Source organism: Ylistrum balloti, unplaced genomic scaffold (genome assembly GCF_031769215.1).
Source record: "Ylistrum balloti isolate Yb309-2 unplaced genomic scaffold, AGI_CSIRO_Ybal_v1 Utg370694, whole genome shotgun sequence".
Taxonomy (NCBI): domain Eukaryota; kingdom Metazoa; phylum Mollusca; class Bivalvia; order Pectinida; family Pectinidae; genus Ylistrum; species Ylistrum balloti.
The window spans coordinates 137,432-162,927 of NW_026782417.1; the positions used below are offsets into that span (position 1 = coordinate 137,432).

General features: G+C 34.1%; 1 protein-coding gene across 1 annotated transcript; it reads left to right on the forward strand.

Annotated features, from left to right (window-relative positions):
• Positions 1–7,131: 7,131 nt before the first annotated feature.
• LOC132557555 (G-protein coupled receptor GRL101-like) lies at positions 7,132–14,648 on the forward strand. Its single transcript, XM_060222051.1, has 3 exons — positions 7,132–7,369; positions 12,221–14,083; positions 14,506–14,648. Exons 1-3 carry the CDS (start codon positions 7,132–7,134, stop codon positions 14,646–14,648), a joined length of 2,244 nt encoding a protein of 747 aa, XP_060078034.1.
• Positions 14,649–25,496: the final 10,848 nt, after the last annotated feature.

Here is a 25,496-nt window from a genome sequence, read left to right on the forward strand (position 1 = left end):
TAGTTTGTTGTCATATATAATATCAGGCTTCATGATATCGTGTCAAGGTTATCGTCTTCAAATGACTGGCTGTTGCGATGACGCAAAACAACTTAGTACATACCTCTGGAAAAAAGCGTATCTGTCAGACAGGAATAACTAAGGAAACGCTAATTAGGTAATTGGGTAGTGTACTGCCATAGCTAGGTTATGTGGCCAGGTGATCAGCTTCATCAGTTACTGCTCATATTTTCCAAATAGAGCAAAGTTATGACCGACCTAGCGGGACCTCTGAAATCGGGAGATTAGCCAAATTTTGATCCATACGATCGGAAGGCAAGACTAGGGAGGGAACGCAGGAAATCTCCGACTGAATCAGGAAAGTTGGCAGGTATGTATAAACAATAAACTGTTACCAGATGGGATATACAGTGGATATGAATCCCATCCGGGTGGAAGATAAATAGAATGGCGCCCGTTAGGGACATACTTAATAATAGGTCTTCTTCATTATCCTGAAGTTCATTGTTTTCTTCTGACTCTGGTAGCTCAAGTTTGGAATTCCACAAGTTCATAGTTGCTTCGGAGACCAAGATTCTAAAGATGATGAATCTGAATCCATGGTTATCATCTAACTCTGAAGCAGACGACGAATGAGGGGCAACAAAGTCCGCAGCTTTTTGTTTTTGATTTTTAAAGGTATATTGTATGTAAAATATATGTATATCTTATTTTAGATTTATTGTTGAATTAACATGTACATGACTCCTTTAAAACCGGAAGTTGTAGTCAGCCATGTTTGTTTACTTTTGGTGACACCTCACCTTGACTAAGAATGTGTATCCATACGCTTGACCAGATGGACGTGTAAAGCCTGATATACTCCCATCTGGTTAACATAGAGTTAAAGGGGGAAATGATAGTAGAATGGAAATATACTATTATGTACCTTAACGCCTTTTCATGGACGAGTAATCTCGCCTGTCGGAAATGTAATTTAGTATAAAAATCAATTAACAGTTATACCAACAATGCAAATGAATACCGTACATTGTACTTTTTTCCATTTTGAAATTTGATTATAAAACCAACATTTGCATTACCTCAGTAAAATGTTCTTAACGTGTGATATTAATGGAGAACTTCGTATTCTTCTGTTTTAAACTTCACGTAGGACTTAAAATGTAAAATCGCGCACAACGTGCGCACAAATGTGAGATAGCTTATTTCATCCAATTTTCCTATCGTGAGCACACCGTGCAGACATCGTGCGAACATCGCACATCGTCTAACGTTGTGCGATCCCACAACTGTATTATCATATGATTCGAAATCATAAGGTAGAAAATTGCATCAAAACCGACCAGCCCGATACTGAGATATTGATTTTAATATTAATTGGTATAAGCGTGACTCCCGCTCCATGTGACGTTTTTGACTGTTACGTCACAAGATTTACAAGAGAGAGATCGAGAACAGTCATGGTCTGCAACGTCAGCTTGCAAGTGGTTATTTTCAGTTTTGAGGAATCAGAAATGCTTCGAATCAATGTCGAGGGAAAATAAACAGAATACGCCTTAATGCTGCTGAACAAATAGTATTTGTTTTCTTTATTTTATATGACAAGTCAGTTTGTAATCATTTTATTTACTACACTATTAGAGCCAGCATTCCAGACTTACTTCGAAACAGTATTTTATATTCCTACGACATGGACGATATTTAATAGTGTCTTCAGTAATAACAAATAATTTTCACAAATATGTCTAATATTTCATTATCTTTCCCGAATGTGCAGCACCAGGGAAAGATGCAGGAAATATTAGACATACAATTAAATGTCCTATTTATTACATTTTCTCAGGCAACATAATCACATAACTGGCATATTTAGAATAAATATCAAACGAGGAAGCTGACTAGACTTTCCACGGACACTACAAAATCTAGCCAGTTTTTAGAATTTCTAAATCACTTAAATATGTCAACATAAAAATAATGTAAATTCATTTTTCATTTTCATAAAAATGTTACTTATTTAATCATGTCATTAAAAGACAAATTTGTTGTAAAATGTTTGGAGAGTTTAACCTGTGACAAGTTACTACAACGTTAAAAATATGGCGGCAACCTATAGCTGTCGCTTTTGATGAAAAGATTCTTCTTGAAATGTCTAACCTATCAGCTCCTAATTCAAGACATTCGGGTTGGGAATTGGGTTTGATCTCTGATAAGGTCATTTGTGTTGTATAGTTTGTTGACTTTCATGACAATGAAGACTTACCAATGAACTGAAGGTCGTGTTACAAACAACCCCTTCAGGTTTCTGGATTTGTGTTTTTGTACTGGCTTCATAATTTGTCAATTTTTAGATTTTTATTTTCAAATATCTCCGACGTTGATGGCTACTGTTGTTGATTAATGATAAGTTGGTTTAGATGAAATATCTACATAATTTAAGCTACACGAATATGAAAAATATCATTTTTCTCCATACACATGTAATATACACATGATATGATTTAGTACCTTCATTAAGTAACCAAGTCATCTCAATCTACTTCATGTATCTTAGTCTACAGAGATGTTAAATTGTGTACCTGTACAAACACTAAACATAACTGTGCCAAGTGCTGTCACATCAATAAGACATTATACCAGTGTCAACGTATGGCATTAAAAGGGTGTCAGTAGGTGAGTAAGATGTAACCAGAACTTGTAGATTGGTGTATATTATGTGCCTTCCGATTTTCCATCTGATGAGACTGTCGTCAGGAAGTATGATAAGGAAATGTATATGGACCAAATTTAAGAAAAATTATCACCGAATAAAATGCCTTACTTATGCGGGAATTGAACAGACTATACTCCTTCCGTAATATGCTGAAGTTATATGCATAAAATAACATCTTTAGATTGCATAAAGCATGAACATAACAAAATTACCTCTTCCTCATACCGTTAATTAATGCTACTATACGAGACAGCTGATGTGACAAATATTACATACAATGTACTTGTTGTTTCATGCTTTTATAAAAACACACAGTCAATACCAATCGTACATACTGTAACGAAAGGGATGAGGTGCGATTTCGTTAACTTTATTGAATTTTAATTGGTTGTTGTGAGTTGTATACACTAAGAATTCGTCTTGTCTTATAGAGACAAACTAGAGAGGAAAAAGTATAATATGTATATTTACGTAACATTTACTCGCATTTTTCTGTCATTCTGGAACAAATACATTTTAAGTTAATTTCTACATCTTTTACATCTTTCATCCTACCAACAGTTTACATTATTGAAAAGATCTAAAGCTGCAGCATCGTTTCGTGTTTAAAATTATACAGCTACGGTACCGTACTTTTATCGTCTGTTTGCACCACAGTCCTCGAGCATCGAATAAACACTTTGTGCTGAGAAAGATACTGAGGGCAGACAATTTGAATACATGAGCCTATGGGAACTAAGTGATTCCCTACTGTTGGTGTTCAATTATACTCATCATCATACTTTGCGAGCAAGAAATCGTCAACTGACGGACAAACTCGTAACACAGGAATTCAATAGATGCAGGTTGATGACAATTACGGTGAAGTAATAAGATCATCATAGTGATAGCATTGAAAAATTGTTTTTTTTCTTAATAAAATATCCAGCTAGACGTGTTTGATGTTCATTAGTTTGCATGTTGGTTCCTTTGTGTACACTGTATTCGCAATTCACAATTATCACTTCGTTTAATGTAAGACAAAATGATCATCAATTAGAATTTGATTATTGATACAATATTGTTATATAGCGTTGAGCAGAAATATCTGTTTGGGTGACAGACTAACTAAAGATTCAAACGGAGGTTTACATCATCTGTAGAGATCGGAATGACCTTTTATTGTAAAGTGTGTGAAAACGATACCACACACTTCAAACAAATTAGCATGAAGAGAAAAACTTTCTGACAGCAGAGTAAAACCTTGACAGCAGTTAGCTGTCATCACCGTCAGCACCAGAAATTATCGACTCCAATATGAAATACGTGTGTTAATATATCATTTAACTTGGATTTCAAACAGCATTTTACAAGATCTCATCTATCGTTTAATATAGAATCACATCACATAAAAGGTTTCGGACTCCTGGATATGATTAATCACTGGGGAATCCCCTTTCTATTTTAACATTTTAACAAACCAGATATTTTGACATTTACTAAACGTAACACAAACTTGTCTAACAACGTGGTATATTATAACAAAATATCTATTTGACAGTATCCTGATTCCTATGTCTCTTATAAGTTCATAAAATATACATCGTAACATTAAGTTATTAAATCCACAACCAGAATGGCCAGAAACGCTAACGAATCGAAAATTAATCTGTTCGATTTTTCTTTTTTTTTATCTGATTGGGAGCTTGTCATGAGCAAAAATATCGAATATGGATATTAGAAAACAGCGCAAGTTTGGCTCGAATCTACTTAACTTGCATCTACAAATTTGTATGCAGTGAATGTCTTAAATAGGAACAATTGACCTCGGCAATATCATAAATTTTATTTCTCATTAACGAACCTGATTTCTTAAATGACAAAATGAAGGACTATATGTCTATACTGTAGCATTGATTTAATTCTTGGTATGGGACTTTCACATAACATGATACAGTTCAAAACAAAGATAAAAAAAATGTTTTTTTTTAATTGCGCAATGTTTAGTGTGTCTGATGTGGTACAACAATATATCATTTGTTTGAGATGTAAAATGCAGCCAATAGTTTATGATAGACTTGTTTGTATCTCTCGTGTTATTTCATTGGTATAATTTTGATTTACAATGTACAATGTATAAGAAGATATCGGACAAGTAAGCACACTAACTGATTCATGAAATGGATTTTATCACAAAAACACATTTTGACAACTTTGATATATATTGTTGAATCCATCTACATTTCCAACAAAAGTAACATGATATATCAGATGTACTGACAGAGTGAACGAGAGACAATAATACTTGGACATCATAATGTTGTGCATATGACAGGATCGTACATTTTGTACGGTTCGTTAAAACGGTTGACTAGTATTTCGAATTGAAAAATCAAAAACTCGTGAAAATGTGACTTGATATAGCGAGCATAGACATAATAGATATCAATCAGTGATTTCAACATTTTTGCGAGATACCATTGGACCCTGTGTTAATTAGACTTTGGGTAGTTTTACACTTCGGAGAGTGGCGAGTATTTGACTGTATACGGGTATTTACGTGACAAGTCCGTATTGTCAAGGTCGCCAGTGTTTATGAATAAAAGAACAAGAGTACTGCAAAGCGGAACAAAATACGCCCGTGAGTATCCAAAACAAAGAAGATAATTTAAGAATTACAGTCCTCCAACTGGTGTACTTTGATGGAAGTCAAAGGTCGAAGGCAAGGTCACAGTGACCTACTTTTGGTACACAACACACCATCTCACCATGGTGCACCCATGTTTCAGTTTCAATGGTGTAGGACAAGGCTTTTCTTTGACAGAGGTCAAAGTCAAGGTCACAGAGACCTACGTTTTGCATGGGGTACGCTGTCTCACCATGGTGCATTCACATACCAAGTTAAGTTCCAGAATGAAATAAACATCGGTTAGAGGAAATATTCAGACAAGATTTTTATACTTCATATCATGGTGATTAAGCCTAGCAAGTTTCATAAAGCTCGGCTGGAAAATGTTGGAGATCTCCGGACAAGATTTCTATAGTGAAATAAACAAAGGGGAATAACTCTTATTCAAATCGTCTAATTAAAACCCCATTCAGGAAAACACCATTTCATATCATGGTGATTAAGCATACAAAGTTTCATAAAGATCTGCTGAAAAATGTTGGAGGAGATCTCCGGACAAACAAAAGTTTACGACGGACGCAAGACGGACGGACGGACAGCGCCATACCATAATACGTCCGTCTTTCGACAGGCGTATAAAAATGAGAGTAATGAAAATGAAATTTCCTATCTGACGTATGGGATTTTGGATAATTAATTTCCGAAACAAAAAGAGACGTTCGTATTGTGCTAACATAGATAATACTTATACGATATGCATGACAGTATACTAAGACTGGTCACATGTAAACTAACTATTCTTAAATACGAGTATATATAACTAGTATTTACGTGATAGATCTACATGTGCCTAACCTATAGATATATGGCTTAGGAAATATACATAGTTGTACTCTTATATACCACGAAAATAGATAACCCCTACACCACATGTGTTCGCAGGTCATTTCTTAATCTATTTCAACAAGATGTTTGATAGGTCGCCACACCGTGCGGAAAAACATGTACTCTATTTTATAACAAATTTCGTCCAATTATTCAATTGTGCACGCATTGTGCAAGTATCGTCATTACAAGTGTATGATGGAAATATAAGTCCTGACAACAACTGAACTGGAATGTAATGAAAAGAGCACTTACACCTGTTTACCCATTTACATAATGACTGACGTATGGTTTTAGAATTTACATCTGTCCTATCACTTTTCTTACTTATCATTCTTAATAGACGTTTTTTTTATCAAGTACTTTGTTACTTTGTTAAGGTAAATAACAGCACATCATTATTATTATCTTTATTTGTTTATTTTTGTTTTTGTTTTTATTTCAACTAATCTTTTTACATTCCTTATGAAATAAGCTTAGATCACCTATTGATATGTGTCCTTATTAACATGTTCGATTCTCCCAGAGCTGACATGAAAAAAGTATAGGATGACCTGCTTGTCCACGTGGGTTTTCCGCGGGTACTCCGGTTTCCACCAACAATAGGACACTCCGCGCGCTTCAAACCATCTCATAGCTTTGCAGGCAGATTATATATTTTTTATCAAAATAAGCCAATGGCTTTAATATGCCAACTGAACAAAATTAATATTCATCCTTTCTGGCGAATATGCTTAGATATTAATCATTGATATGTTTAAAAGCAAACGCCCGGACGTTGCTAACAGTACGTGGCCATTGCAATGGTACCCTGTACACCGCGCTGATATATTCATTTGTTACATGTTCATATGCGTTTTAGCATAAACTGTTTTAACTCATTTATCTCCATCAGGGCTGCATTTATGATTAAGAGTACTTCACTATGAACGTTTTCAAGCTTTTGGTGCCATATTTTATTGCAATCATTTGTGAATTAAACCATGGCGCATACTCAATGAAACACTTAGGTGAGTGGCAGAATTTTGTTCGTGATGTCAGACATGGAAAGAATCAAATGTTAGATGAAAGACTTTCGGCACATACTGACGCCACCGAAAACATCAGAAGAAAACGTTCTGTCGACCAGACGGAGCCACTGCCAGCACAGGAATGTACAAAAGGTAATATTATCATAGGTTCAGCAAAGATATCCTAAAGAAAGGTGATTTATTATCTCATATTTACTATTACATATATACTATTTAAGTATATACGGCATCAATTTATAAGTGAGCTGTATATGGCTTTAGAATTGCTGATTTAGACAATCAGTTCATTTATCATAGAAAATAATCTAAAGTGACATTTCTTTATGTTGGTGTTATAAAGGTATTATTTCTAAAGTGCACTTATACAGTTGTGGTATCGCACAACGTAACAAGATGTGCGATTTGCGCACGATGCAGGGAAACTGGACGAAATAATCTTTCGCAAATTTATGAGCATGTTGTGAGGTTCTATCGCACAAATGTGTGATTATATCGTGGTTGATATAAGTTTAGAAATGACCTGTAGATAAGTGTAGGATAGGGTTTAACTTTTATCTAAATACATACGAATACAACTTAGTATATTTCCTAGTTAAGCCACCAATAAAATGAACATTTGTAGATCTAGCACATATCACCAGCCTTAGTGTAAGGACACCCATTATATATACATTATATATGTAAACATTAAATGGACATGTCTTTAAGTCTTTAAATAAATCTCATACCTCTTCACAGGAAATTTTCTTTTCATTACTTCTATATTATTTTAAACAAAAGTATATACTAAATACTAGGCAAACCTTAAGTGTTGTTTTGATAACCAGTCAGTTGTAATATCTGTGTGATCGTTATTTGTAATAAATACACCTGTTTTCCGTTTAATGTTGATACCGTTATATTAGCCAACTATATTTACTTAACTGCACAAAATGTGCGATCTTATCTGGCAGTTGTGCCACGTGCTTTACATTCTAGAATCGGTGGACATGTGTATCAATCATTTAAGATGCAGAAGATATTGACAAAAACAGCATGATAACTCCATCATATTGTGCAGTATTGTAGTATATTCATGTTTATGTCGTTGATTTGATACTTGCTTTAGATGTATGAAAACTAATATGTTTGTCTACTCGTGTTCTTGCTGGATTGCTTAGTATTGAACAATGGATACAGATGTTGAAGAGATCAGCAGAAAAGAAGAAATATAATATATATTTTGTACGGTTTAATAAGCCAATGCGAGATGAAAAAAAATCTATGGTTGCATCAACTGCAAATTATATCAAAGTTAGGGCCAGGATACATGAAAATATTCTAATGATCACTCATGAAACCTAGGCTCAACTACACTTTCTATCAATTGATATAAATCGTAAAATACCACTATAAGAAGAAAAGAATAAATATAAAAAATTAAATAACGCAATGTCTTTCTAAAGTTTCTTCAAATTCTTCAACAATATTTTAATCAAAATATCACATAATTTTTTGATGCTGATCATAAAATGTTGCATGAATACATTAATACGTGCCCAGGGGATCGAAATTTTTGAGTGAATTTTCGCATGTTGTTGATAGCTTTATGAAGAAAAATTAAATGTAACTTTAAAAGAATGAAAAATATTCCACTTTTACATTTATTTATATTTTGTTTTTTTAGATACAGGTGTCCGAATATGTTAAATAGTGAACATACTTTAACGAATCAAGCTTCTGTATAAAAACTCTTTTCATGTAATTGTCATGCCTATATTTTTTACAACAAAATCCTTTTTTAAATATGAATATGTTGGAATAACAGAGCATAGCCCAGACATTTACTTTGATATTAGGATCTTAAAACCGCAAAGTCACCAAATGTTTTTTTTTAAAAAGGGATAAAGATGCTTCAGTCTAATACTTAACAATAACAAGGTTTCAACTATTTCTTGGCAATATATGAGTAGGTACTTGGAATGATAAACAAGGGGAGCCGCCTGACTTTTTTAAAATTAAAGACTCGCACAGTTATACTCGTGACAGGAATATAAGGAACAGAGAAACGTTAACTTTATCCATGGATTGATGACGTCAACTGTATTGTCACATGTGACGTATTAAACATACTACATGTACACAGGAAAGTGGCATAAAGATAATTGTTGAGCGTTGATATTTTTATCAACTTATCGTCTTTTTCGTTCTAACAGAATGTTATCGGGTGAATATAGCTAATGTCTTGATTTTGTCACCGGGCTGTTAATTATGCAATGTCATGCGTATTCTTGCTTTATTTATCTTTATATTTCTGTTCGAAACGGTCCCTCACACGTGTTTAGTCAATCAAATCGCTCCCTTCAACCACTGATGACATAGAGGCTCCGCCTACTTTCCATTCTAGTGTTTAATAGATGTGGGTCAGGATGTAGGCTACACTGCATGGGTAATCTGTCTAAATTGTATATTGATTATTAGTGTAATACCTGAAATTCTTAACGTCTTTCTCTGAATGGTAAAGGTAGTTGTTTACAAAAGTAGACCGATAAAACGACGGACATCGTGGAGAGGCATTGACATGTGACAATAGATTCCTCAGAAGTTGTCAATACGAATCTTTCAAGTGGAGATAGGTATTTATGTATCATTGGTATGCTCAATCAATGTAAGACTTCACCTAGCTGTATGCTTAATATGATGATTTCAATTTCCCTATTGTGAACTTTCTATTTCTGTATAACAATATTCCTACATCCCTAACCTATGATATTTACATGTCACAGTTGATTCAATATTCAAAGGCATGTTCCAATTATCACAATATTTTTCGTTTTGTTCAAACCTCTTCAACGGACGGAAAAACTCGTAACACAGGGTTCCAAAAGATGCAGATTGATGAAATTTATGGGGAAGGTTTATGGTCAACATAGTGATCCAATCGAGAAATATTTTATCTCTTTTGTTGTTGTGGAGCTGATAAGTTTTCTTGTTGGTTTCGTGGTTGCATACATCCCTCTCGTTTGAGAAGGTGACATTACTTACTTGAATTGACATAGGTTTACATGACGGGAGTCGTCGATGAAGCACAAGACATTTACTCTTCCGTAACACTTGGTCTCAATCTTCTTTTACTTTTCCATCAGTCTCGTTGTAATTTGTTTTCATATTCTGTCTAAGTTTCCTGGAATTTTAAAACATTCACAGAAATGGGAGAACTGAAAATAGTTTTCCTTTTCTCATAATAATACGGTAAAATATTATATATGACCATTGGTGTTGACTTTTTGCAGTAGAAAACTCTTTATCTGCACGTTCCGCAATTTGATGTCATCGCATTTACGGCACATCTGCTAAGTCAAATACACCAACCGATCAATACACTCTGAACTGTTGACAACATTTACTATAAACTATTCTGTGCATTATTGTTTGCTGGGATAAGATGATTTGAAAAAAAATTCTTTCGTTAACATGATCTGTGTAAACCGATATTTTACACCTGTAGTTTTATCCTTAAGCTTTTTAAAAATTTTATTTACAAATATCAAAAAATCAATCTTAATGATTTAGTAATGAATGAAAAATCTATTGAATATTTGAAGAAATTTTAATAGAACTGGTATTTGTTTCTGATCCATGACTTTATGTACTAGCATGTTAGTGGCCGAATATCGACAGGAGAGCCCAAGTAACGTAGCAAGTCAAGCAGCCTCGTTATCGTCCACTCAAAATGTATATTAAGAAGAATCAGTTATTGGTTGGCGTATCTAATAGTTCAGTCACGTATGTGTGGGGGAGGAGTGGAGTCTCGTGATTTACAATTATCATTACGTCATATTGGTTGGGAAATCATGTTCTTTGTCCTTTAATCGTGTTTATATAAGAGCAATAAGTGACTTTACTTTAAACATTGTTAGCGTTCATATATTTTGTTAAATTAGCATCAGAAACGTTTGTAAACATAAATAAAAAAATGTATATAAAAAAGAAAAAGAAACTTGTTTTCTCCTTTTAAAACAAGAACATTACAAAACGACATTGTTATTATTGAATATGAAAAAAAGAAAACATTAGCAAGCTTTACTACCTATTGATTCGATATGGAATAAAACGCTTGATTGGTCAATTGAATGCGATAGTAAAACTATATCCCTCCGTCCACGAATTGATCGTGCGTGTACCTCGCCAAAATGAAAATTGTAAATTACGTCTGAACCCCAAGAAGACACGTCCTAAAATTTACTTCGAGAAGAGGAAGATGAATCACGTTATTTATTCGGCGTTTGAATGCTACTCGCACCAAGAATCCTGAGCATGGGAATAGATCTCAGAAGTTATCAACAAACATGTCTATATATGAACGTACTATTTGTGAAAGGAATTGATCATCGCAGATTTTTGGTCGATTATCGATTCTTATTAGATTGATGATTCTTCGTTTTAATTCTTTCATTCGACACGTTAATTTACGTGAAATCAGTTTTATTCCTGTTAAATCATCGAGTACAATAACTTCATTTCACATCTTTACATTAGGAAGAAAAGGACATTGCGTTACTGAGAAGGTCAAGTGTCCTGGTACGTTCTGTCAGCACGTCAGCTACAGATGTGACATTCGATGCCAGAGACAGGAAACAGAAAACAACAACTGTGGTAGGTGTGAGAGATGATTATTTCACTGTGATGAAAACATAAATCATACTTTAAAATATTTCGATTTATTTCAATTTCATTAACATGAAAATAATCAGACATCCAAAAATAGACAAACATGACGTCATGTGTACATTATCAGTTGCCTTTTCACTAAATACGGTAATTGACGCATAGTATTGCTGATGAAGACGTACTGCTTACTATGTTCAATATCAAACTTTTGATATTAAGTATATGTCTGTAGTGTAAAGGGTTGATACTTTGTTGTATATTTCAAACAGATCATCGGTATCGTCGTCGATTATTGATTTTGTATGCAAGTACATTAAATCGTCCTGGTTTCAGGACTATACAATTGTGCAGGAACATATCACTGCCCTAACGGACACACCATTCCTCTACAAGAAGTATGTGACAATAAAAGCCAGTGTCTAGATTCCGATGACGAGTCTGCATGTGTCCATCCGTGCCAACCAATTTGTATGTGTATCGGTCTCACAGTCAAATTCAGCGACCCTTTCTTGGCGACTGCACGCTTCCCTTCCAATACCACGTGGAACAATTTACTGTCTCCGGGATTACAACAACTATCGAAGATTAGTTATTTAGTCATTGAAGATAAATACAATGTGTACAAAACATTCAGCAAAGGTTTACAGAGCCTCAGGTCATTAGATCTATCTAATAACAGCATTGTGTTACTTCCTAAAGGCGTTTTCGGCGAAATGTCAAGTATTGTACATCTAGATTTATCATATAATAAGATAAATCAGTTGTCAATAGATACATTTCATGGTCTCACTGATCTTGTGTATTTGGACTTATCTAACAATCAAATATCAGTTCTACCGGTCTCTGTGTTTAGCGGTCTCCCTAATCTTATACTTTTGGACTTATCTAGCAACCATATATCAGTTCTACCGGACTCTGTCTTTAGCGGTCTCCCTAATCTTATAAGTTTGAACTTACCTAACAATCAAATATCAGTTCTACCAGACTCTGTGTTTAGCGGGCTCGCTAATCTTATACGTTTGGACTTATCTAACAATCAGATATCAGCTCTACCAGACTCTGTGTTTAGCGGTCCCCCTATTCTTATACATTTGGACTTATCTAACAATCAAATATCTGTTCTACCTATGTTACCTGCTTCTTTTAAATGGCTTGATATATCATACAATAATTTCGCATCTTTGCCTGCGGGTACATTCACTAATTCTAGTAATTTATCTGCTTTGAATATCATTGGTAACAAACTCGAAGTTAAGCAACACATGTTTGAAGGTTTAGAAAATCTGACTTTTTTGCTGACAGACACTCCTTTTATGTGTTGTGTTAAACCTAAGTCGGTTACAGATGATAAATGTGTAAACAATTGGATTAGATTTGAAAATTGCATGTTGGAAAAATCAGCCTGCAAATCAGGAGATGTGATATCCTCGTGTAAAAATTTGATAGGTTCAGATTTACTTAGATTTTTTCTCTGGATTATTGGCTTTTGCTCTTTAATTGGGAATTTTACTGTCATGTTTTACCGACTTCTTATCGATAGAGATAATATTACAACAAGTTATTCGATTTTTGTTTTGAATTTGAGTATGTCTGATTTACTCATGAGTATCTATCTCATGATTATAGGCTCATTTGATATACATTATCGAGATGTATATGCGTGGAATGATCAGGATTGGAGAAGCAGTATTGTATGTACAATAGCTGGAATTCTGTCGAATATATCTAGTGAAATGTCTACGTTTCTGATTCTTATGGTGACAATAGACAGAGTAATTGTCATAGTATTTCCCATGTCTCGTCTTTCTCGGCGAAATATATCCGGAAATCAAGCATGCCTCATCTCATTGTTCCTGTGGTTGGTTGCTATCACAGTTGCTGTCATCCCTGTCGTTACTATGCAATTCTACTTCAAGGGGAAATATTATTCTCAATCAGGAGTGTGTCTTGCCTTACCACTGACACATGACGAACAACCTGGTTCGGGTTATTCTTTTGCAGTGTTTGTTTGCCTGAACAGTTTCATTTTCGTTATCATCGCCATAGGCCAACTCCGCATGTTTAAAAGCCTTGTAACAAGTGGTGGGGGTCGGGTAGCTTCATCACAGACTCGACAACGAGACCTGACGGTAGCTAGAACCCTCTTCCTGGTGGTGGCGACAGACTTTTGTTGCTGGTTTCCTATTGGTGTCATGGGTAAATAACTTATCCTATCGCATTACGAAATGTAGAACAAAGCTTTGAATTATAACGTTCTCAAATGAGTGCCTTTCCAGCAATAAACGAAGTATCCTTGACGACGACCATAAGGTCACTTTCAAAACAATTTAGATATATTAATAAATACACACATTCCCACAAAAATTCATCTGTATAAGTAACCACACATAAACATATGATCATACAAGAGTTTGAGTGACCTCGCGAAAGTTGTGAAAGACGATGGTTCCGCAAGTACGAAAACAAAAGATTTAATGCTTAGATAAGGAATTACCACATATAATTAGTATCATAAATGATAATAAACTTTTATTCGATGTATACTATCGGTTGTCCTAATGGATGATGAATTTCTTATCTCTACTCAGAACAAGTGTCAAACAATACTATTTTTTCAGGTGTGATGTCGAAGAGTGGATACGAGATTCCGAATGATGTCTATGCCTGGGTAATGGTATTTGTGCTGCCAGTCAATGCCGCCATCAACCCGTTCTTGTACACGGTATCAGCAATTTGGAGGAAGCGTCAAAGTGTACGTTGATTACTACGCGAGTGTGTGGTAGCCGTGAAGACTTGTGTTTGTACCCAAGTCTGCAAAACAGACTATTGATAACAAAATAGGTCCAGACAACTGATAAACGAACTATAATATTCGATAATACGATGTGATGATTTCATAATGTTATATATTATCAGTATTGTTAATTTTCGTGATCGTTTATTCTGAATTGTTGTCTCGCCTGATTTGTTAGTTTTCAAATTTATAAAACAAGATCAAAGGGTTATTTTTGTTTGCCAAACAAGATTTTCGCAGTTGCGTTCATCTGTTTTAACCAGATAATGATTCGCTTTCCTAGACAGGAATTTTATACAATTAAAACCTATCTAAAGGACCGAATTGTTGTCATGTTTTCCTTAAAACATTTGGGGGGAAAAACTTTATTTTCTTCACTTTTGGAAGTAGTTCAAGAGGCTAAACATTAATGAACACGTTTTTATGACGTCAAAATTGTCTATAGTTTAGACGTTAATGCAAAACAAGTCAAACTTTCATTCAATGATGTTCTACTGATTCTTAGAAAAACTGTGTTGTTGTGTAATAATACATTCAACAGCATACATATGCTATTTTAATTGTCAAGATGAATTTCCTTCATTATGGCAATTCCACTAGTTTTAAAGTCTAAACGTAAAACCGTGACACAAATCAACATTGAATTAGAGTGTCTTTGATCAACATTTCTGCAAGAATCATTCCCTCGTTCTATGCTAAATACTTTCTACAAAACTTCAATTTTCCCACCGTTGTCACTAGTGTAGTTATCAATGGCATTATCATTCCAAGTTAAGCCGAACCACGTATTTATAAATAACAGTATATTGGGACACGGTGATGCACGATACAGTAATTGGGGGTATTAATTAGAACAGCAAATGAATGAATGATGTATTCAACAGTTTCCTATAAAAGTAAGAAAGCGGATTAAAAAACAAAACAAATGCACTTGATATATTCTTAACAAAAAGAAAGTGCCAACATCATCATAATTCAATGTCAACTAGAAATCATCAGCCAACAATTTGAACTATTCTTAACGTGACCCTTTCCGAAAAGCAGAAGTTGACTTTTGACATTTCTTCCTAACCTTCATTAGTGTTTGATTGCAATTTACAACTGACAAAATACCATTATCTTGTATCTCTTTTCTTATTGAAAATAAATGATTGAAATTTCACAAAATTGATCCGCGTGACCTTGAAAGTAGAGCAAAGTCATTCATATTAGCCAACCTGATAGCTAATGACCTGGAAATCTTACATGTAAAATATCAACATTTTAAACAATGTGGATCTTGAGAAGTTCTTCAAGAATTTACATCCTAAACAAACACCTTTGAATATTGACCCAAATAGAAGACTGGAAGTTGACCAAGCACAAGGTTTTTCTTACTATTGTTGATAACAATTGGTCGCAGTATGCAACTGAACAAATACCGTCACATTGTGTCTCTTTGTTATAGATGAGAATCCATTTCATAATTTTGACATTCATGTTATCAAATTTCATACACAAATACATGGGCGTTTTACCTGTAGGTCGTTAGAAGTTTTGTTTTATCCAAAATTGCATTTCTGAATGTTAACCAAAGTTGATATAGTACTATTATTTTCCTTATTATTATCGATGTCCATTGATCTCAATATGCATCGGATTAAATATCACATTTATTTTGATAAACTTGATAGCCAATAACTGAGCTTCTTCTATATCAAATATGAAGACTCTAGACCATGTAGATTATTATCCAATCAAGCATTTTTCAACTACGGCTATGCCATGTATCGGAAGTTCTAGTTGAATAATAAATATGTTTTTCTGTTCTTAATTATTTAACAAAACATTTTTACAGCTGAATTCAACATGACGTGTCGATATGAAGTTTAAAGCAATTCAAAAAAAAAAAAAAACGGATATGATTTCATGGTGGCCATTTTGTTTGATTTTTTAATGAAAATGTACTTAGAAATGAATATACATACAGTTGTGGTGACGCACAACGCACCAAAAACGTCCTACGCACATAGTCCGCAGATCATGGGCGCACACACACGATACAATCAATCAGGTTTTTAATTCGACGTTCTTTAAAAATAACACTTGACCTGCATTAATTAGTCTGATCGTATATAGTTTCACACCTCAGACTGTGGTGAGTAGTGGTGCCTCGGGTAGCAAACGTTTACCTGTATACGGGTACGTACGTGACAGGTCCTGATCTGTACTAACTTGGTCGCATGGCTAGCAAGATACAACACTGAACATTTCCTTGAGCAGATAGTTTTTGTTTACAATATGAACGAAAAAAAAAATTATATAGAAGAAATGAAAATAAAGTTTCCTTACTGACGGTAAAAGATTTCAGATGATTTATTGCTGTGACGTAAAGGGACGTCCATTTAATTTGTATATGTATAATGTAAATATTAATGTGTGTCCGTAAACGAAACACTTCGATGTGCGATCCAACAACTGTAATATGATATGATGCGAAGTCATAAGGATATATAACTGCATAAAAATCGACCAGCACAATACTAATATATTGAATTTGATATTAATAAGTATAATCGTGACTCCCGCTCCATGTGACGTTTTCGACTTTTACGTCACAAGATTTACAACTGTAGCAGTCATCAAAGAAGGAATAAGAGAGATCAAGAACAGTCATGGTCTGCAACGTCAGTTTGCAAGTGATTATTTTCAGTTTTGAGGAATCAGAAATGCTTCGAATCAATGTCGAGGGAAAATAAACAGAATACGCCTTAATGGTGATGATTTATTTCTTTATGTGAAAAGTCAGTTTGTAATCATTTTATTTACTACACTATTCGAGCCGTCATTGCAGAGTTACTTCGGACCACTATTTTTATATTCCTACGACATGGACGATATTTCAAAGGGTCTTCAGTAATAACAAATAGTTTTCACAAATATATCTAATATTTCTTTTCCGAGTGCGCAGCACCAGTGAAAGATACAGGAAACATTAGACTTACAATAAGATATTGCATTTATTACATTTTCTCTCGATTTCAATTATATATTCCATACTGTAACGAAATATATCAAATTTAACCCCTTAGACAGAACATTTTTACAGCTGAATTCAATATGACGTGTCGTTATGAAGTTTATAGCAATTTAGACAAAAAACGGATATGACTTCATGGTGGCCATTTTGTTTGTTTGTTTTTTTTTTAAATTAAAATGTACTTAGAAATGAATATACATACAGTTGTGGTAACGCACAACGCATCAAAACATCCTACGCACATAGTCCGGAGATCATCCGCGCACACGCACACTATACAATCAATCAGGTTTTTTAATTCGACATTTTTCTAAATAACACTTGACCTGCATTTATTAGTTTGATCGTATATAGTTTCACACCTCAGACTGTGGTGAGTAGTGTTGCCTCGGTTAACAAACGTTTACCTGTATACGGGTACATACGTGACAGGTCCGGATCTTTACAAGCTGGGTCGCCTGGCTAACAGACACAACACTTAACATTTCCTTGACCAGATATTTTTTGTTTACAATATGAATGAATAATGTGAGTTATATAGAAGAAATGAAAATAAAGTTTCCTTGCTGACGGTAAAAGATTTCAGATGATTTATTGCTATGACATAAAGAGACGTCCATGTAATGTTTACATGTATAATGTATATATAATGTGTGTCCTTAAACGAAACACATTTGTGCAATAGATGTGTGATGGCTTATTTCGTCCAATTTTCCTATCGTAGATCTTGGCAGACATCTTACGAACATCGCACATCGTGCAGACATCGTGCAAACACAAAACAATTATAATTTAAATTCATTTTTATGTTCACATTGAAAATGACACTTATTCATATCAAATATGGCCACCATCTACAGCTGTTGATGACAAGATTCTTCTTGAAATGACTAACCTATCAGCTCCACACTCAAGACATTCGGGTTGGAAATTTGGTTCAATCTCTGATAAGGTCATTTGTGTTGCATTGTTTGTTGATTTTCAGAATTAACAATGATTTGAAGGTCGTGTTACAAACAACCCTTTCAGGCTTCTGAATTTGTGTTTATTGATGAACTGGCTTCATGATTTGTCATTTTCATTTTTCATTTTTTCAAAATATATCCGACGTTGATTGTTACTGTTGTTGATTAATGATAAGTTGGGTTAGATGAAGTATCTACATAATTTAAGCTACACGAATATGAAAAATAGCCTTTTTTCTCCGTACACATGTAATATACGCATTTGATTTATTACCTTCGTTAAGTAATCAAATAATCTCAATCTACTATCTTAGTCTACATAGATGTTAAATTGTGTACCTGTACAAACACTAAACATAACTGTGCCACGTGCTGTCACAACAATAAGGCTTTATACCAGTGTCAACGTATGGCATTAAAAGGGTGTCAGTAGGTCAGTAAGGGGTAACAAGAACTTGCAGATTGGTGTATGTTATGTTCCTTTAGATTTTCCACGTTACAAGAATGTCATCAGGAAGTATGATAAGGAAATGTATATGGACCAAATTTAAGAAAAAATATCACCGAATTAATTGCCTTACTTATGCGGGAATTGAACAGACTATACTCCTTCCGTAATATGCTGAAGTTATATGCATAACGTAATATCTTTAGATTGCATAAAGCATGAACATAACAAAATTACCTCTTCCTCATACCGTTAATTAATGCTACTATACGAGACAGCTGATGTGACAAATACTACATACAATGTACTTAATTTTCATGTTATTTTTTAAATACACTTATGTCGTTTCTCGGTACAAGTCGATTTCAATCGTATATTCAATACTGTAACGAAAGTGATGAGAAGAAAAAATATACTATTTATAGTCACTAGATTAACGGCTTTATTGAGATACATGTAACATCCGGATGCGTGTTTGGATACCTCCATACAGGTTAAACATCTGCCTTCACAGATGTGGGATCGCCGCTGAGCTAAAGGTGTACATTTCAGATAAATGATAAAGTTTGGGGACCGGAGTTAATTCTGAGATATAGCAAAATGTGCACTTTAAGTTATAAAGAATTCACATCCATTGGATAGGATTGACATCCCAAATCGATCAATATTTTTTTTCTGAGCATTTGTAAAATAAAAAAAAATCAAATAAGATACATTCAATGGTTTTTGAGTTATGCCGGTTTTACGTTTTCGACATTTGGCGTCATTGCGGCCGTATTGGATTTTTGACCTACTTCAAAAATATTTTCATTCATGCCCTTTCTCAATCAGTCAAATCATGAGGTCACAATATACAGAAAAAGAAGGGTCAAATTTGGCTCAACTTTGGATTTTCCAAATCTGTATGGTAAGCCATGTTTAAGGGTGAAGCAGTTGTAAAATTGTTCATCAGAATGTAATCGATATCAAATAGAAATAGAACGCACTACAATGTGTAACAATAATATATCTTTAATCAACAGCTTTTTCTTTTAACTTTATAGAAACATCTTATTTTCCATAACAACGGTTGTTTGTGTTGTACTGCCAAGACAAATCCTACTCCTTAGACAAAACAATTGAGTGAAAACTAACTCTTTGTTTGTCTTCTGTAAGACATTTAGTTACAAAACTTATAACATGCAAATGATCACGCATTCTATAATCTTATTAAACATAACGGGTTTTTTGTGATGGTCAGTTTTGTAACCATACTAGATGTAAATGGAATTTACAATTATTTCAATTAAAACTGTGATGTTAATAAACACTCAGATTAGACAAGTATTCGTTATCAGGTACATCAGTATTGATTATCACTGTTTGCATTTACTATAAAAATGTCTACAATTTGATAGAACTTTGATTGACCATGATGATGCTCTTTAAGTTATAAAAATCGAATGGAATACATGTTGGTCTGTCAACAAGTATTTTCTGTAAACTATCGAGTTAAATAAAAGGTATCTATTAAGCTATTAAGCATATTTACTTGTCTGGAAGATTATATTTCCAATTATCGTGTGATTATTATCTACACAGGTTTATTGGTCTGGATCACTGTCCGTGTCTGAAATATCTAAAAGGACCAGTGTGCGAGAAGAATCTTCAATCTTCCGAATAAAGTACCGAAATTCCTTACTCCTTATACCTTTTCTGTATGTCCTCCAAAAGCTAGGTGCCCCTATATAGAAGACAAATGGAAATATGCACTTATTACTGTGGACAAAGTGCGGCACTGACAGAACTAAGATTTGACTACTTCTTAATCATACCTAATCAAACACAAATTTGACAGAAGTATTTGGACACTGAATTTGAACTCTGGCAATGTTTGACACAAAACCATCAATCATGATCTTATAGTCAACTTCATCGTTCAAATGCTCCATAATAAAGCTTCGTACTAATTTTAACTGGCAAAAACCTAGTGAGATTCTGTGCAAATCTCCCTGAAAATGATTGAAAGCTGGTTTCAACTTCATCTATCTGCATTTATTTTACTCCATGAAAAACTCCCGATTACCACTGTTATCGCGATGTTGGAGCTTTTATTTTGGCAGCAGAGATCCGGTCATCCTCTAGATTCCAACCATTTGAAGGCTGATAGTTTTCATAGCAAAGTGCAGCAAAAATACGTACATAGTCACTGACCAAATAATTTCTCATCTTCCCAGAAACAAACAACCATGGGTAGGGAGTGTCGAAACACGCGAATAGGTTGCATAGGTCAACCTCCTAAGCGAATGAGTTATCGCAGCCCCGTTATAATTATATACTCGGTAAATGTTATAAATGGACATTATCATGTTGTTGAGAATGTCGTTGGTATAGAAACATCATTCACATTTTAAATGGAATGCGTCAAATCACAACTTGGCATTTTACAACCGAAATCCGGAATCTATATCACAAGTACAGTGAAACCTGTCTAATCCGACACCTGACTTTTCCGACATCCTGTCAAATCTGACACTGTACCGTATTCCCGTAAAATTGCGTTATTTGTCAATGTATTAAAACACTGATATTTCCGGTCACTGTCAGTTCCTAATTCCGACACATATTTCTATGACGTCAGGCTATCTTTGTTAGTTAATTATACCTGGTAAATCCGACACGTAAGTCATCATCGCACCACAGATGTGTAAACGTCAGTAAATTAATACTTAATTGTTTTGTTTTATTTTTAACACCAGCGTGTATTTGTATGCACATTAGTAGTATGCTTAACGTATCTACCGGCGGTAGCATATATTTTTGTGTACAAAGTGAAGTCGACAACAATACCTGATTTTTCCGACACCCTGCCTAATCCGACCAAAAAGTCACTCCCCCATGGTGTCGGATTAGACAGGTTTCACTGTATCTCTGAAAGTAAATTTACAAACCCAATCATTGTTTCTTGCCGTATGTTTGGAAAATATTGTGTAAAGTAAGAGTGAATCTCAAATTTTCATCGGCATAAAAGTAATAGAAAAAGACGAGAGTTGGGATTCTTTCAAACAACATTATACATTTCGAAACATGAGTGTAATTTTGTTGCCACAAATTGTCTGGGTGATATAAGAGTTTTATTTGTTTGAAAACAAACTGTTAATGCTAAGGACATTGTTACAAATTTCATCGTTACAAGGGAAACAACTCGCATGCCCCTATAATCTGAGTCTTTCATGAACAATCGAACTAGTATCACTTCTGTATAGAAAAAAACAGGTGTAACAATATATCGATATCATCGCTTGGTTCCATTGCCTTTCTCGTCCGGTACTAAGTATCAAATACGATCGTTACATAGTCTGTCGCCATTTTCAATAGATATTCTGAAAGAATGAAGAACTTATTTCTAACAATAACAACAAATAGAGACCCTGGGACTTTTCATTGCATTTATTAGCTTGTCATATTCTTTGTTATGATGTTAACATATTGATTATGATATCAACATTTGTTATTATGTAAACCTCTCTGTTATTGTGTAAACCTCTCTGTTATTATGTAGACATCTCTGTTATTATATTTACCTTTCTGTTATCATAAACGTGTTTTTGTAATGTCATCATTTTGTTTATTATGTAAATATCTTTCTTATAATGTCGAAATCTCTGAAGTTTTATCATGTCAACTTTTTGTGATCATATCAAATTTTCTATTTTTATTTAAACATTTGTGGCTTTGTCAAAATCTCCGCTATCATTTAAAAATCCCCGGTATCATGTCGAAACCTCAAATATCATGTCAAAATCTCTGATATCATGTCAACATATCTGATATCATGCCAACATCTCTGATATCATGTCAACATCAAAATCTCCGTTATCATGTCAACATCTCTGATATCATATCAACATCTCTGATATCATATCAACATCTCTTATATCATGTCAACATCACAGATTTCATGTCAAAATCACTGACATCATGTCAACATCACTGATTTCATGTCAAAATATCTTATATCATCTCAACATCGCCGTTACCATATCAAAATATCTGATGTCATCTCAACATCTCCGATATCATGTCAGAATTTCTTATTTCATATCAAATCAGTGATATCACGTCGACAGCTCTGATATCATGTCAACATATCCGTTATCATGTCTAAATCTGCGTTATAATATCAAAATTTTTGGTTATTATGTTAAAATATTTGGTATTATGTCAACATCTTGTTTGTTATCATATCCATCGCTATATTTGTTATCAGGGCATAATTGGTAATGATAACATTTTAACATTTAATACAACATTAATTCTAACAACATTTCATTTATATGAATGCATTGGTTTTCTATTCACAACTACCAATATTGATATCTTGTTTGTATGTTGACTTTTCATTTCCAGGACGCGAACACTCCTCAACAGTTTAGAATGATCAGAGATTCTAAAACGTTGGTACCCCTATTGATTTTCTACACCGTCACGTATATAACCACATAGCACTAATCCAATATTATACACAACCTTTAGCTTTTTACATTTCAAGGGATCAAAGCTAAGGATTTCAAGGTAGTAGAAGAGGTTGAATAAATGCAATCAGTAAAATCGATTTCACATAGTTATAGTGGTGCCGAGGAGTCCAATCCTTGCATTAAATTTTCCAAAAAAATAAGGAAAATATGATATTATTTGAATGATCAATGAGCACAATATTAATCCTGTAGTGATGCAATTCACTAAGTAGTAATTCCATACTGGCCGCCGATTTATTATGTCCACATTAATTATCTTCAGCTACTTAAAAATGTTACTCAGTAGTGACTGTTTTCGGGGACAAAACGGTCCACCCGCAAATCATTTGCCTCGTGAAACAAAACAATAACGAATATGCCGACATGTTGACATATTAATTCAAACTAGATTTTGATAAAACCTAAAATATATGTGGACCAAACAAGGAAGATCATATACATTCGTGGTGAGGCGCTGTTCCAGATTAGTACGCGCCATCGGCTTCATCGACGACCAGCGCCGTTTATTTCGTGGTTATTCAAAGTTAGTAATATCACGTGATATTTCCTTTTTTTATAAACAGAGCCATAACGTCAGTGCTATTGCACCCAGGAGAAAATTAATTGCTAGCATATTCACTCTGTCATATAGAGTGCAGCTGTGCGTGCCCAAGAACATGACAGAGTGTTCCCAATGCTATCGATGGTACAGTGTACTTAATGTATGGTTATTGGTAGGATAATATTTTTTATCTTATTATATTTATATTAACCCGTGACCACGTAATCGTCTAATGTCATGTTCCTCACGCTGCCGGGTATAATAACAACATTTTAATTGAATATTGACAATGTACTACCCCTAACTAAAGTATACGTATGTATTAAAATGGTCGTCGATGTACGTCTCCTGAATCGTTTCTGTAAAAAATATATATATCACGTCCAAAAATTTAACAAACTGATATTATCTCTGAATACTAATTATTTGTGGGTAAATAGTCCGTGAGCCATTTGACTCTTGACCTCAATACTTTAGTAACCCAGAGAAACGCAACTTTACACAAACAGACTGAAAAAAATCACCTTACAAAGTTAGAATCTATGTTCCGTTCTCACAAACACTTTTACCAAGTCGCGACCCCGCGAGATATCTTTACTTTGAGAAATCTTCCCTCAGATAGTTCTTTTCTTTGAGAGATCTTCACTCTCAGAAATCTTTACTTTGAGAGATCTTAACGTTTAAAGATCTTCACTCTGAGAGATCTCTTTTTTGAGAGATTGTCATTTGAGAGATCTTCGCTCGGAGAGATCTTTTCTCTGAGAGATTCGCAGTTGGAAATGTCTGAAATTTGACAGATCTTCACATAGAGAGATGTTTACTTTGAGAGATCTTCAATCGGATAGGTATTTTCTATGAGAGATTCTCACTCAGAAAAAGGCCTTTACTTAAAGATTTCCACTCGGATATGTCTTTACTTTGAGAGATTTTCACATGGAGAAATCTTTTCGTTGGGAGATCTTCACATTGAGATATATTGAGTTTTAAAGATTCTCACCTTTCTCATCTTTCAAAGTTCAGAAACATATATATGTAATAGGTACTGAATATCTATATACTCTCGACATTAACTGTAGTTTGTATACAGTGTCAAGTGTGACCAGTCATAGTGTATAGATAATCATTATATATATGATATGTGAACAATAAATGGACGTGGTTTTCTTTTCGGCAATGAATCCACTAAAATCTTATACCATCAGAAAACAAATTATATTCATATTACGTCCGTATTATTCGCAAATTTCTATCATTCTGAAACAAATACATTGTAAGGTAATTGCAACATCTTTTACATCTTTCATTCTACCAACAACAGTTTACAT

Excerpts from the sequence above, each read along its gene's own strand:
- LOC132557555 (XM_060222051.1), top strand. The coding sequence starts at position 7,132 with ATGAACGTTTTCAAGCTTTTGGTGCCATATTTTATTGCAATCATTTGT. Across the intron at positions 7,370-12,220 it reads AGCACAGGAATGTACAAAAG|GACTATACAATTGTGCAGGA; the intron begins GTAATATTATCA and ends TCCTGGTTTCAG. Across the intron at positions 14,084-14,505 it reads GTTTCCTATTGGTGTCATGG|GTGTGATGTCGAAGAGTGGA; the intron begins GTAAATAACTTA and ends CTATTTTTTCAG.